This window comes from Equus asinus, chromosome 14, assembly GCF_041296235.1.
Source record: "Equus asinus isolate D_3611 breed Donkey chromosome 14, EquAss-T2T_v2, whole genome shotgun sequence".
NCBI lineage: Eukaryota > Metazoa > Chordata > Mammalia > Perissodactyla > Equidae > Equus > Equus asinus.
The window spans coordinates 24,139,312-24,155,973 of NC_091803.1; the positions used below are offsets into that span (position 1 = coordinate 24,139,312).

General features: G+C 34.7%; 1 protein-coding gene across 1 annotated transcript in view; it reads right to left on the reverse strand.

The window, feature by feature from the left end:
* Positions 1 to 16,662, reverse strand: part of SEPTIN14 (septin 14) — a 67,271-nt gene that overhangs the window by 39,769 nt on the left and 10,840 nt on the right. The window contains exons 3-4 of the mRNA XM_044747594.2: positions 12,326 to 12,512; positions 9,732 to 9,893 (exon numbers count right to left, since the gene is read on the reverse strand). Of these exons, the coding sequence (XP_044603529.2) occupies positions 9,732 to 9,893; positions 12,326 to 12,512 (349 nt within the window). The remainder of the gene's footprint in view (positions 1 to 9,731; positions 9,894 to 12,325; positions 12,513 to 16,662) is intronic.

Consider the following 16,662-nt stretch of genomic DNA (forward strand, 5'->3'; position numbering starts at 1 on the left):
AAGCAGATATAAATAAATGGAAAGATATTCCATGCTCATGGAATGGAAGAATAAACATAGGTAAAACATCCATATTACCTAACGCAGTCTACAGAGTCAATGCCATTCCAATCAGAATTCTAATGACGTTCTTCACAGAAATAGAACAAAAATCCTGAATAGCCAAAGCAATCCTGAGAAAAAAGAACAAAGCTAGAAGCATCACAATCTGTGACTTCAAAATATACTACAAAGCTATAGTAGTCAAAAGAGCGTGGTACTGACACAAAAACAGACACACAGATCAATGGAACTAAATTGAAAGCTGAGAAATAAAACCACGTATCTATGGACAGCTATTTTTCAACCAAAGAGCCAAGAACATACAATGGAGAAAGGAAATTCTCTTCAATAAATGATGCTGGGAAAACTAGACAGCCACATGCACAAGATTCAAAGTAGACCATTATCTTACTCCACACACAAAAACCAAGTCAAAATGGATTAAAGACTTGAATATAAGACCCAAAACCACAAAACTCCTAGCAGAAAATATAAGCAGTGCACTCTTTGATATTGGTCTTAGCGGCATCTTTAGAATACCATGTCTACTCAGGTAAGGGAAACAAAAGAAAAAATTAACAAATGGGACTACATCAAACTAAAAAGCTTCTGCAAGGCAAAGTGAACCATAAAGAAAGTGAAAAGACAACCCACTAACTGGGAGAAAATATTTGCTGAATCACATATATGACAAGGGATTAATTTCTAAAATATATAAAGAACTCATACAACTCAGCAACAAAGAAACAACCTGATGAAAAAATATGCAGAGGACATGAATAGACATTTTTCCAAAGAAGATATACAGATGGCCCACAGGCAAATGAAAAGATGTTCAACATCACTAATTATTAGGGAAATGCAAATCAAAACTACAATGAGACGTCACCTTACACCCATCAGAACGGTTATTGTTAACAAGACAAAAACCAATAACAAACATTGGAGAGGATGTGGAAAAAAGGGAACCCTCATACACTGCTGGTGGGAATGCAAACTGGTGCAACCACTATGGAGATTTCTCAAAAAGTTAAAAATAGAAAAACAATACAATCCAGCAATCCCATTACTGAGTATTTATCCAAGGAATATGAAATCAGCAATACAAAGAGATTTATGAACCCTTCATTCATTGAAGCATCATTCACAACAGCCAAGATATGGAGGCAATGCCAGTGCCCATCAACTAATGAATGGATAAAGAAGATGTGGTAATATACATACATACATACATACACACACACACACACACACACACACACACACACAATGGAATATTACTTAGCCATAAAAAAGACAACATCGTCCCATTTGCACCAACATAGATGGACCTTGAGGGTATTATGTTAAGCAAAATAAGCCAGACAGATAAAGACAAACACTGTATGATTTCACTCATATGTGGAAGATAAACACATGGATAAGGAGAACAGATTAGTGGTTATCAGAGGGGAACAAGGTGGGGGTGAGTGAAAGGGGTAAAGGGGCACATATGTTTGCCGACAGATAAAAACTAGACTATTGGTGGTGAGCATGATGCAGTCTATACACAAACTGATATATGATAATAATAATATACACCTGAAATTACACAATGTTGTAAACCAATATGACCTCAATAAAAGTTTTAAAAAGTAAAGGAGAGTGACTTCAGCAAGATGGTGAAAGAGAAATACACATCCTCCCCATAGAAACATTGATTTGGCAACCATCCACAGAAAAAAGTAGCTTTGTGGGAGCCTCAGGATGCGGGTGGTGTTTGCCACACCCTGGTGAAGGCCTAGAATGAAGAAAGATACTTTGAGGAAACAGGCTAGGATCCCAGGAGCAAGCCTGCTGACTGTAAACCTGGCTGCAGACTTGGAAGCAACCATCTCTTTCTATGAAATTAGCTCCAATCCTGTCCATCTGCAGTGTTGCCATAGGCAGGAAACATGCCAACCTGTGACCTTGGTAACAGGCCCACTGACTGAAGATCCAATCGAACCAAGAAACAATCCATGACCCAGCTCCAACCCCTCTCAACCATGGTCCAAGAGGCAATCTCATCTGTCCAGGGACCTGTGGGTAGCCATGTCCATTCATGCCTATGGGAATAGCCCTGTGGACAATTGACTGTGGACCTGGAAGCAATCTCATGACCTGGCTCTAATCTCACTCAACTATGGTTCCATAGGCAGTCTTGTCTGCTGGAGGACTTAGCAGAAGTTATACCCACTGCACCCTGGCAACTGGTCCACTGCCTACAACCCAACTCTGGGCAGGAAGGGGCCTCAGAACTCAGCTCCAGCCCGCCTCATCTGTGGTCCTAGAAGAAGTCATGTCAGTTGGAGGACCCAGAAGGAGAAAGACTTTACCTTTCAAAACCAGTCTGAGTAGACTGAAAGTGGTGATTATTCTTTCAAATGCAGAGACGCCAATGCAAGGCTACAAAGATCTCAAAGAATAAGGCAAATGTGACACTACCAATGGAAAGTAATAAAGCTCCAATAATCAACCCTATCAAAATAGAGATCCTTTTGCTTGACAAAGAGTTTACAATAATTTTCTTAAAGAAGCTGAATGAGGCACAAGAAAATGCAGATACACAATTAAACAAAATCAGGAAAACAATATGTGAACAAAATTAGAAGTTCAATAAAACATAAAAGCCATACAAAACAACCAAACAGAAGTCCTGGAGCTGAAAAATATGACCGAGCTGAAAATTAAAGTAGATCATTTTAACGTCAGACTTAATTAAGCAGAACAATCAGTGAACTCAAAGATATTTTGAAATCATTCAGTTAGAAGGACAAAAGCAAAAAGAATTAAAAAGTGAAAATCTTTGGGATTATTTGACATCATCATGGAATCAATATACACATCATGAGGGTCCCAGAAGGAGGAGAGAGAGAGAGAGGCAGGGGAGAGAGAGAAAGAGGCAGAAAACTTATTTAAAGAAATAATGGCTGGGGCTGACCCAGTGATGCAGCAGGTAAGTTTGCATGCTACACTTCGGCAGCCCAGGATTCGCCAGTTTGGATCCCAGGAGTGGACCTACGCACTGCTTATCAAGCCATGCTGTGGCAGGCATCCCACATATAAAGTAGAGGAAGATGGGCATGGATGTTAGCTCAAGGCTAGTCTTCCTCAGAAAGAATGGCTGAAAGTTTCCCAAATCTAGAGCAAGAAGTGGACATTCAGAGTCACAAAGCCCAAAATTATAAAAATTAGAACCTAAGCAGTTCTACAAGAAGATACACTTTAATTAAATTGTCAAAGAAAAATTTTTGTGGGGGTTTTGGGGAGTATGATTTTGTCTTTTTACTCTATATTTTTAAATTTTTTCTTTTTGAAGTATAATGGATAAAGACAAATTTTATATATTTAAAATGTACTGTATGATATTTGGATATGGGTATACATTGTGTAATAATTGCCATAATCAAACTAATTAACATATCCAACACATCATACAGTTACCATTTCTCTTTTTTTTGTGGTAAGAACACTCAAGATTGGCCCTGTTAAAAAATTTTAAGTGTAAAATACAGTATTGTTAACTATACTCAAATTGCTGTACAATACATCTCCAGAAGTTTTTCATCTGGTATAACTAAAACTTTCTACTACCTGATCAATATCAGAAAGAAATAATTTTGAAAGCAGTAAGAGAAAGCAACTTGTCACATAAAAGGATCCCTCTTAAGACTCTTAGCAGATTTCTCAGCAGAAACTTGCAGGCCAGAACAGTGGGATGATATAGTCAAGTGTTGGAAAAAGAAAAAAAAAAACAACCAAGATTACTTTACCTTGCAAAAGTGTACTTCAAGAATGGAGAGATAAAGACTTTTTCAGGCAAACAAACACTGAGAGAGTTTGTACCACTACATCTACCTTGCTAGAAATGTCATCAGAGTTCTTCAAGTTGAAACGAAAAGATGCTAAACAACTTGGAAGCACGTGAAAATAGAAATCTCACCACTAAGCATAAACATAAAAACAAAATTTTATAATGGTGGCACATAAATCACAACAGACAAAAGTATTAAGAATGACTTTAACCATAGAAATTTGTTAATGAAAACATAATGTAAAAAGAAGTAAAATCTGACATCAATTACATAAAATGGAGAGGTGTAAAGTGTAGAATTGCTGTATGTGATTGAAGTTATTAGCAAAAACCAGATTACTATAAATATAAAATATTCAATGTAATCCCTCATTGTAATAACTTTTAAAAAGTACAGTAGATAAATAAAAGAAAAACAAGAATAATCAAAGCACACCACCACAAAAATTAAGCCACAAATAAAGACAAAAGAAGAGAAAGGAAGAAGAGAACTACAAAACAGAAAAATTTTTTAAATTGCAAGAAGTTACTACCTACAATAAATTAAGTGTAAAATGACTAAACTCTCAAATCAAAAGACATAGTCTGAGTAGATAAAAAAATAAGAACCAACTATAGGTTGACTACAAGAAACTGAATTTAGATTTAAGGACACACATAGTCTGAAAGTGTAAGGTGGAGAAAGATAGTCCATGTAAATAGTAACCAAAGAAAGTAGAGGTGGGTATACTTTTATCAGACAAAATAGATGTCAAGTCAAAACTGTCATGAGACAAAGAGAGTCATGACATAATGACAAAAGCATATAATAATAAAAATATCAAATCAACATGAATATATAACAATTATAAATATATTTATCACTAACATCAAAGCATCCAAATATAAAAAGCAATCATTGACAGGCCTGAAGGGAGAAACAGACAAAAATGTAATAATAGTAGGAATTGTCAACATTTCACTTTCAAAAATGGCTAGAACAGTCAGACATAAAATCAATAAGAAAATGGCAGAACTGAAGAGATAATGCTATAGACCAAATAGACTTAAAAGATATATACAGTACATTCCACCCAACAGCACCAAATTACCCATTCTTCTCAAATGTACATGGAATATTCTCTGGTATAAATCATATATTGTCACAAAATAGACCTCAACAAAATTAAGAAGACTGAAATTATTATTATCTCTTCTGAACTAAATGGAATGAAACTAGAAATCAATAATAGAAATAGGAAAATATACAAATACGGGGAAATTAACACACTCATAAAAAACTAGTTGGTCAAAAAAGAAATCAAAGAGAAAATTAAAATATATCTTGAGACAAGAAACACAAAAACATAATATATCAAAACTTATGCATGCAACAAAAATGTACTATTAGAGAAGTTTATAGCAATAAATTTCTACATTAAAAAAGAAGAAACATCTCTAATAAACAAGCTAACTTTACAATTCAAGGAAATAGGTGGAAAAATTCCAAACTAAAATTAGCAGAAGAAAGGAATAAAAATGATTATAGGAGAAATGAATTATAAAGACTAAAAAACAATTTTATAAGCTTAGAGTTGCTTTTTGGAAATGATAATCAAAATCAATAAAGCCTTAGCTAAAGTTATAAAGGAAAAATAGAAGACTCAAGTAAATAAAATCAGAAATTTAGGAGAATACATTACAACAGATCACACGACTAAAAGCATCATAAGGGATAGTTATGAACAGTTATACTCCAACAAATTGGATAACCTAGAATATAAGGAGAAATTCCGAAAAACATACAACCTATCAAGATTGAATCAAGAATAAATAGAAAGCCTGAGCAGACTAATAATTAAAAAGGAGATTGAAGAATAAATTTTTTAAAATTTCCAACACAAAATAGCCCAGGACCAGATGGCTTCACAGCTAAATTCTACCAAATGTTTAAAGGAGAACGAATACCCATCCTTCCTAAACTTTTCCAAAAAAAGTAGAAGGAAACATTCCAAATTCAGTCTATGAGGCCAGCATCACCCTGATACCAAAGCCAGATAAGAACATACAAGAAAATGAAATTACAAGCCAATAACCCTGATGAACATAGACGCAAAAGTCTTCAAGAAAATAGCAGCAAACCAAATACAACAGCACATTTAAAGAATCATATGCCATGATGAGTTAGTATTTATCCCTGGGATGCAAGGATATTTCAATGTACAGAAATCAATCAACGTGATACACCACATTAACAGAATAAAAGATAAAAACTACATGATCATCTTAATAAATGCAGAAATAGCATTTGACAAAATTCAATGTCCTTCCATATAAAACTCTCAACAAATTAGATATAGAAGAAAATTACCTAAAAGTAATAATAGTCATTTATGAAAAGCCTACGACTGATATCATACTCAATGGTTAAAAGCTAAAAGATTTCCCTCTAAGATCCAGAACCAGGCAAAGATGTCCACTTTCATCTCTCCTATTCAGAATTAGGCAAGAGAAAGAGAAGAAAGTCATCCAAATAAGAAAGGAAGAAACAAAACTATCTCTGTTTACAGATGACACGATATTATCTGTAGAAAACCCTAAAGATTCCACAGAATATTACTCACCCAAAAAATAAAACTAGGAAATCCTGCCATTTACTACAAGATGGATAGAGTTTGAGGGCATTATGCTAAGTGAAATAAATCAGACAGAGAAAGACAAATACTATATGATCTCACTTATATGTGAAATCTAATTTTAAAAAAACCCACCAAACTCATAGAAAAAGAGATCAGATTTGTGGTTATCAGAGGTGGTGGGGGAGGGGAAAGGGAATTGGAGGAAAATGATCAAAGATTCAAACTTCCAGCTATAAGATAAGTAAGTACAAGGAATATAACATACAACATGATGACTATAGCTAACACTGCTGTATAATACGTAGGAAAGTTGTTAAAAGAGTAGATCCTAAGAGTTCTCATCACAAGGAGAATTTTTTCTTTTCTTTTTATTGTATTTATATGAGATGATGGATGTTAACTAAATCTATTGTGGTAATCATTTCAGTATATATTTAAGTCAAACCATCATTCTGCCCACCTTAAACTTAAAGAGTGATGAATGTCAATTATTTCTCAATAAAACTGGAAGAAAGAAATGAAGGGAGAAATAGACAATTCTACAACAATATTTGCAGACTTCAATATCCAAATATAAAACAATTGATAGAACAAAGATAAGATCAACAAGAAAAGAGACTTGGACAACACTATAAACTAACCAGACAAGCATTTATAACACTCCACCCAAAAATAGAATGTACATTCTTATTCTTGCTTGGGTTTAAGACTCTGAGGTGAAAGAACATCACCATACACAGGATATTGTCCTAAATATTCAATTGCAGGGCAAGACATGCCAGAAATTCTATAAATCCTAGTGGTTTCATGTGGATAAGAACGTAGCCTGTGTAAACATAAATAAACTGAAAGATCATTTTCACCTTCAAAGAGAATATACATTATTTCCAAGTGCACATGAAACATCCTCTAGGGTGGGCCATTGGGTAAACCATAAAACTAAATTCAATAAATATAAAAGAATAAAAAATATACAAAGTATGGCCTTCAACCATAGTATAATGAAAATATAAATCAATAGCAGTGGAAAATTTTGGAAACTCACAAATATGTGGAAATTAAACCACCACAGTCTTAAATAACCAGAGTCAAAGTTGAAGTAAAAAGAAAAACAGAAGATATTCTGAGATAAATTAAAATGAAGACACAGCATATCAAAATTTGTGATGCAGTCAAAACAATGTTTAGAATGAAATGTATAGAAATAAATGCCTATAAAAAAGAAAGTTATTAAATCAATAACTTAACCATCTATCTTAAGACACTGAAAAAAGAAGAGCAAACTAAACCTAAAGCAAGTAGAGGAAGGAAATGACAAAGATTAAAGGGAATATTAATGAAATAGAGAACAAAAAATTCAAAGAAACCAAAAGATGGTTGTCTAAAAGACAAACAAAATTGGCAAACCTTTAGCTAGATCAAGGTAAAAAGAGAGGAGATTCAAATTATTATAGTCAGAAATGAAAGGAACATTACTACCAATCTTACAAAAATAAAAATTATTATAAAGGAATACTATAAACCACTGCACACCAACAAATTTGACAACACTTAGATGAAATGGATATATAGACGTTTTTCCAAAGAGGATATACAAATGGTCAATATGTATATGAAAAGATGCTCAACATCACTAATCATTGGAGAAATGCAAATGAAAACCAAAATAGGGGGCCAGCTCAGTGGCATAGTGGTTAAGTTTGCACGCTCCACTTTGGCAGCCCAGGGTTCACAGGTTCAGATCCCAGGCGTGGACCTACACACTGCTCATCAAGCCATGCTGTGGCAGCATCCCATATACAAAGTAGAGGAAGATTGGCACAGGTGTTAGATCAGGGCCAATCTTCCTCACAAAAAAATCCCCCACAATAGGATATCACCTCACATCCAGTAAGAGAAGCTAATATTTAAAAAACACCCAGAACATGACAAATGTTGATGAGGATGTGGAGAAAACATAATCTTTGCACACTGTTAGTGCGAATGTAAAATAGTGCAGCCACTATGGAAAACAGTTATGGCAATTCCTCCAAAAATTAAACATAGAATTACTGTACAATCCAGCAATTCCACTTCTTGGCATATACTCAAAGGAACTGAAAAAAGAAACTCAAAGAAATATTTGTACAGGCATGAAATAAATATTGAATGATTCCATTTACAGGAAGTACCTTGAGTAGTCAAATTTATAAGACAGAAAATACAATGGTGGTTGCCAAAGGCTGGGGGGAGGAGTAATGAGGAGTTATTATTTATGGGATGCAGAGTTTCAGTTTTGCGAGATGGAAAGAGTTCTGTGGATGGATGGTGGTGATGGTAGCACAAGAATGTGAATCTATAATGCCACTCAACTGTGCACTTTAAAATATTTAAGATGGTAAGTTTCATGTTATGTGTATTTTATCACCATTGAAGAAAACATATAAGTAAATCTTTATTACCTTGGATTTGGCAAAATGTTCCTAGATATGACACCAAAAGTACAAGCAACAACAAAAATAGATAAATTGGACCTCATCAAAATTTAAAAATTTGTGTTTCAAAGGACACCAAAAAGCAAGTAAAAGAATGACTAAAAGCAGATTGGGAGAAAATATTTGCAAATCATATATCTCAAAGTAATTTGTATCCAAAATATAGAAAGAACACATAATTCAATAATAAAAAGACAAAGCATAATTTAAAAATGGGCAAAATATCTGAGTAAATGTCTCTTCTGGAAATATATACTAATATCCGTAAGCATATGAAAAAGCTAAGTATTATATAATTCCATTCATACGATATGTCCAGAACAGAGAAATATACAGAGAAATTTAATTAGTGTTTGTCTAGGATTGGTGGGGAGGAGGGCTGACAGGTAGTGTGGGAGAAGAGCTAAAGGGTCTGGGTTTTCTTTTTGAGTTGATAAAAATGTCCTAAAATTGATTGTGGTGATGGGTGAACACATCTGTAAATAGATGAAAAATTGTTGAATTATATACTTTAATGAGTGACTCATATGGTATGTGAACTATATCTTAATATAGCTGTTTAAAAAGAGAATTGATTCTCAGAAACATTTTTCAAAATCAAGAAAATAAAACATTTTTCCACACTGGGTTTTGGAAAAAATACCTTATTATACTCTTTTCATCAGATACAAGTGACAATGTATTACTAATATTGTTACTTATAAATTATATTTTCATTCACACCTGTAAAGTAGAATTGATATTCAATAGTTCAAAGCTTACATTCATTGAGGAGTTCACTTGAGCAGTACTTTGATCATCTGTTGGGAACTGGTATATCTGTATGCCATGACTAACCAATTCATTCATTATCTTAAACTTAAATTTCTGTAAGTCACTTTTTGACAATGTATCTGCTTTGGCAATCAGTGGTATAATGTTCACCTATTAAGAAGAAAGCAAACAAAACCTCATCAGTGAATATTTTTTATTAATCCTAGAATTTTTACAGTAAAAACCACAATCTCTGACAACAAATTTTTGTAGCTAATCACTAGCTATCTTGCCTTCCCTATAACTTTTTTCCAAAATTCTCAGTACTTTTGAAGATTAATCTTTTATCAGAATTTAAGTCCTGAAGTCTTAACTTTCTTTCTTTTGGCAAACTTTCTTATACTTCCAACAAATCTGGAGTTAGTAAAATGTAAGTAGTAGGATGAAGTAGTCTATTTACTTCACTATCATTTTGATTTCTTATTAAACTGCGTGCTAAAAAGTCAGAAAAGACCTGTCATCAAAATTGTAGACCAGATTAATTTTGTCCTTCTACCATTATTTATTCATACCACCTTCTCCATAAATTTGTCTTAATCAATGCCCCATTTTCACAAATACTTGCTCTATCTAGATGTCTTTGCAGATAAATTTGCTTGTGTTTTCCAAAGAGCACCTAAAATGTATTTTTTGTTACCATACCCTAAAGGTTGAATGTGTGTGTATAGCATCTCGCTAACAAATATGTTCATTTGTAATTTATAAAAAGGAACTGTTACATATTTGAGGTTGAAATTTTATTCATAAACTTTTCTTCCTAGTTCTACAACGTGATCTTTCCTGTCTCCTGGCATTTTCACATTAATAATTAAACTTTGTATAAAATAACAATATGAAAAATTCTAAAATATGTTTTATTACTGTTAAAATAAGATTTTATTAAATCACAACTACATGATATCAAGTTCGGTTATATAGTAGGGATGCATAAAAGTCAGTTTTAGGTATATTGCTTTTGCTCTAGATTATTCAACTTTTTAAAAACAATCCTTATGCAAAGCTGTGGCTTCCATATTATAACATAGATGTTCAAAATTTTGTATAATTTTAAAATATTAAATAATAGCTTCCACAGTAAAAATCAGACTACTGCCAAAGTAGATTCAACACTATCATGAATGTCTTGGGTTTTATCGATGAGCAAGCTGGGAAAAGATATCCTCCAGTGATAGTAAATCATTATCACATAAGAAATGGAAACTTTCCATGACAATAATTCCTCAGGTGATCAGACTTGAGGAACAAAAGTCTGTTATTGCAGGGAGAGCTGAGCAAACTGGAAGAGAAGACAACAGATACACATGCTCCCTTGCCCCTTGAATGTAATGGTCCTTGAAAAAACTAGCAATTTATGTTTCTGGAAGTGGCTTGATGATTATGGCTGCCCATAAAGTTAAAAACAAAACTATGTGTCCTTGACTATTGAATATACTACTAATCAAGAAATTGAGGCAGCTAAATTTTAACTAGAAATCTAACTATTTCAACTCCTTGGTAAAATGTGAGATTAAGTACAAAGTTTGTTTTCAGTTTGAACAATACATAACAAATTCAGGCTTTATTTGATATACAGAATCCAATTTTGGAAATTTTCCTCTCTACTGCTGTATAAAGTAAAAGGCAACACGTTTTATCAGGGCTGAGTGCAGGAAAGGATCTCAGGACATAATTTCTTTCATGTGTATATTAATCCTCTGTTGAAAATATGTATATTGCATTCTGAATCTTCTCCGATAGAACCAGCAGCCAGGATCGTGCTTCATGTTTCACACCATCAGTGGTACCAGGTAAATCATAATGGGATTATTTTACAGTACTATAGAGTAAATTTAATTTCAAAAATATGAGCAAATGACCATGATCTAAAGTATCATTTAACCACCAAAAAACCCCTAAATTTTTATTTTAATTTTTTTACCTGCATCTCATTTTCCTAACTGATGCATTTTCTAATTAAGTTTCTCTGGAAAGCAAGCTAAAGCTGAAATGTATCAAATGCTGTTATGGACTAAATGTGTCTCCATGCCCCATGCATGTGTTGAAGTTCTAAGACCTAGTATCTCAGAATATGACTGTATTTGGAGATAGAATCTTTAAAGAGGTGATTAAGTTACAATAAGACCATTAGGATGAGTCTTAATCCAATCTGACTGGTGTCTGTATAAGAAGAGGAAGCTTGGAAACAAAGGAATATCAGATGTGTGCATAGTGGAAAGATCCTGTGAGGACACACTGAGAAGGTGACCATCTGCCACCCAAGAAGAGAGGTTTCAGAGAAAACAAAACTTGGTGACACCTTGATCTTGGACTACCAGCTCCCAGAGCTGTGAGAAACAAATTTCTGTTATTTAAACCACTAAGTCTGTAGTATTTTGTAATGGTATCCCTAGGAAGCTAATACAAATGCTTTAAGTATTAACAGAAAAATATATATCTACATGTAATACAAAATAACATGTTCTTGTACACAAATGCCTTCAAGATATAAATTATCTCAAAATAAATACAAAATCTTGATAGGTTGATGGATTTACCAAACATACCTTACTGTCAATATTCTTCAAGGTTAATAAATCAAGGGACTTCAGAGAATGTCCTGTAGGTGAAATGAAGTAAAGGCACACATGGATACGAGAATCATGGTAGTCAATGAAGGAACGTTTAATTTTCAATTCTTCTTGAAGATAGGCCTCAAATTGAGCATCTATGTAGTCAACTATTGGTTGGTAGCTGAAAAAAGTCATTATTTAAACATTTAGCTTAATAGATTAATGACATTGGAAGTCTGCATTTTCATCATTTAATAAATAGTTAATATGTGTACTTAGTATGTGAGTATACATATCAATAACTTAACAGTTAATATGTGAGTACATATATTACCAAAAGTATTTTAAAAATATATCACCTGTCCTTACAAAGATAGCAATTACAAATCAATACAAAGGCATATGCTTTACATTGTTTATAGAAATGGCAAAATGATCTATCAGTTCAATGCAATTCCAATCAGAAACCAAATTTTTTATGTGTATATATGTAGAAGTGCAAAGGACCAAGAATGCTCAAGACATACTGAAGAAAAACAGGGAGATATATTCTTCGTGGTCCTATTATAAAACTAAAATAATAGGGTGTGGTATCAGCACAAGGATAGATAGACTAAAGCACAAGACAATTTTTGGATGTGATAGAACTGTTCTATACCACAACTGAGACGGTGGATGTACAACTCTATGCATTCTTAAAAACCTACAGAAATATACACCACAAAAAGTGAGTCTTACTGTATGTAAAATTTAAAAAGAATGAAATTAGCATCATGGCAGTGAATATGTCCCTCCTTTGTCTTCCTTTTTAAAACTAAAAATTAGATCCATCCACAAATAAAAGTACCTCTGCGGGAGTTGTGGAACTGAGCACAATATGCCAGGGGACCAGGAATAGTCTTGCCCAACTGTGCCTCTAGTAATAGTCAGATAAACCTCTGCACAGGCTGTGGAACCAGCAGGAGCCAGCAAATCTGCCCCAACACCTCTTACATGCACTTGGGGAAAAACTGGAGAGTGCTGACTTGGGCATACACCCACAGAGGAGAGAAACTTGTAGAAGTTCAGCAATCCAGACAGGACATTCCAGCACACCATTGGAGCAAAAATAAAACCAAATTTGGATGCATTGGAGAGGGTAAGAGAAAGTTTGCTAAAGTCTAAAATATACCAAGGTGATACAGCACTGTGCTGAAATAACAAGTTGTGACATCTGCCTCAGGGAAAAAGGAGAGCCATGAATGAGTGTCTAGCTACCCCAGTTGTGCAGGATGCTGCTGGAAAGAAACATTTCTCTCCAGAATCACCCAGAATACTGATGCAGGAAATCCATGACTAGGGGGAGGAAGAAAGTTGGGAAAGAGGCAGATAATATAAAAGGGCATTAAAGGGACATGGTCCTTGCTGACTAGGCTCAGTACATCAGCAGGAAGTCTGACCAAGAACCTCTAGGAGAACCTCATCTGATGATCCGCTGCTGGGACCATAGCACTCCCAATGCCCTGAGTGCTAAACCCTCACCTCCTCCAACTCTGCAGCTGGTTGTGTGTGCACAGTACTCATTGTGGTTGCAAGAGCAAGATCTAGTAAATAGAGTGTGGTCAGAAAAATAAGACAAGGGTCTATGAGCAAGGAAGAAACCATTTTATGTAAAATTTGAGTTGTAGCACCACTTACTGGAAAAAAAGAGAAGTTTCCAGCAGCCAGTCAGAGGAGTTGAAGAACAGAGAAGACATAAAAGCTTAAAATTTTTCCACAAGAAGAAGCAAGAAGTGCATAGCTGGGGTATCCTTATGAGGTCAGAGAAATTCCCAGATATAACGGGACAAATGAACAATATATCCCACCTAAATGCAACTAAAAGATTTGAGGAGGCATCTGCTACATCAAATGTGAAATCAGCAATGCAAAACTCCTAAGAACATGAAGAATCAAGAAAACATGTCATCACTGAAATGTAACAATAATCCTCCAATAACTGAACTAAAGGCACAGAATTTTGCTGTCTATCTGATTAAGATTACAAAATAGCTATTTTAATGAAACTTAATGGGATATAAGAAAATACAAAAAGGCAATTCAACAAAATCAGGAAAACAATACATGTTCAAATGAGAAATTTAACAAGGAGATATAGGTCATAAAAAAGATCCAAACAGAAACTCTGGAGCTGAATAATTCAATTAATGAAATAGGAAAATGAAATAGAGAGCATCTACAGCACAGTAGACCAAATGGAGGGTAGAATCAGTGAGCTAGAGAATAGAACATTTTAAATAACCCACATAGAGGAGAACAAAGAAAAAAGAATGAAAAAGAGTGAAGAAAGTCTATATGATCTATGAGACTCCACAAAACATACAAATATCAGCATAATTGGAGTTCCAGAAGGAGAAGGGAGGTCAAAGGTGGCAGAGAATTTATTTAAAGAAATAATAGTTGAGAACTTCCCAAACCTGAGGAAAGACTTGGACATCCAAGTTCACAAGCCTAATAGATCACCATATATCTCAATGCAAAAGACCTTGAAGACACACTACAATGAGACTGTGAAAATCAAAGACAAAGAATGAATCCTAAAAGCAGCATGAGAAAAAAAAGACTATGACCTACAAAGGAACCCCATTGGCTATCAGTAGATTTCTCATCAGAAACTCCACAGGCCAGGAGAGAGTGTAATGACATACTCAAAGTGTTGAAAGACAATAATTGCCAGCCAAGAATACTCTATTTGGAAAAATTATTCTTCAGATATGAAAGAGAAATAAAGACTTTCCCAAGCAAACAAACGAAAAAACTGAGGAAGTTCATCAGCACTAGACCTTCCTTGCAAGAAAAACCAAAAGAAGTTCAGGCAGAAATGAAAAGACACTAATTAGAACATAAAAACATACAAAAATATAAAACTGGTAAAGGTAAATATACAGTCAGACAAAAAAATCTAATTCTGTGACATGTGTTAACCAGTTAAGTATAGTATAAAAGTTCAGGACAAAAGTACTAAAAATAACTATAGATACTATAGTTTGTTAACAAATACACAATAGAAAAAGAGGTAAATGTGACATCAAAGATATAAAAGAGGGGAGTAAAAGATTGGAGCTTTTGTGTGCCATGGAAGTGAAGTACCTATCAGCTATAATGGACTCTTTTATCCCATAAGATACTTTATGTAAGCCTCATGATAACCACAAAGCAAAAACCTAAAGTATACTTACAAAAGATAAAGAAAGGGGAATCAGAACATACCAGCCTGGAATAAAGTTGGAGACATGACATAAAGAAATACAGTGAGTTCCTTAAAGATAACTACGCAAAATCAGAAAAATGATATGTGAACAAAATAACAATTTGAACAAAGTAGAAATGATAAAGAAGAAGCAAACAGAAATCCTGGAGGTGGAAACTATAATAACCGAACTGAAAAATCACCTGAGGAACTCAACAGTTACTTGATGAAGCAGAAGAAAAATTAGCAAACTCAGAGGCAGGTCATTTGAAATTATCCAGCCAGAGGAGCAAAAAGAAAAAAGAATAAAAAATAGTGAAGAAAGAGCATCATGGTGGAATGAGCTTGCCCGGAACTCTCTCCCCTCCAACATACAACAAAAAGGAGTAACCATATTCCAACAGAAAATATCCTAATAGCACAGGAATCCTTGGAGACTCACAGCAGCCAAATTATGGAGGGTGGAGAGGCTGGAGCCCCCCTTGGAGGACCTGGAATGGGGTAAGAGAGAACTTTGCTCCCTACCCTAAAGACTGGGATCGCTGCCATGGGAGGCTCTGTGAGGGAAGGTGGGTGGAGGGGTTGTGCATCCGTGGGATCAACCAGGACTCTCTAGCGCCCTTGCAGCCTAGAGGGAAGCCCTCTGACAGGGCAAAAGCTTTCACATGGGGTGACCTCATCAAGCCAAGACCCCAAGAGACCAGATAGAGAGAGCTGATCAGGAAACCTGGACCTGCATGCAAAAGAAAATGCCCACCCACCAAGACCGAGGCTGTGCTGTGCCATCTTGGGTGAAGGCAGAGGGCTCAGAATATGCGTCTCTTGATCCCCATCTAGTGGCGATAGGCTGTAACTGCAAGTGAATAATATAACGGGTAAACCTGTAGTACCAGCATCAATCAGTTCATCAAAACTCCAGACCAGAGGGAAAACAATAAATACCCAGAATTATGTCCTGAGGACTCAGAAATAAGTAAACTAAATGACAATGAATTTAGAATAGCTATTGTCAAAAACTCAATGAGGTAAAAGAGAATATAGAGATACAATTCAACGAGTTCAGGAGCTACTTCACAAAAGAGATTGAAAGTATAAAGAAGAA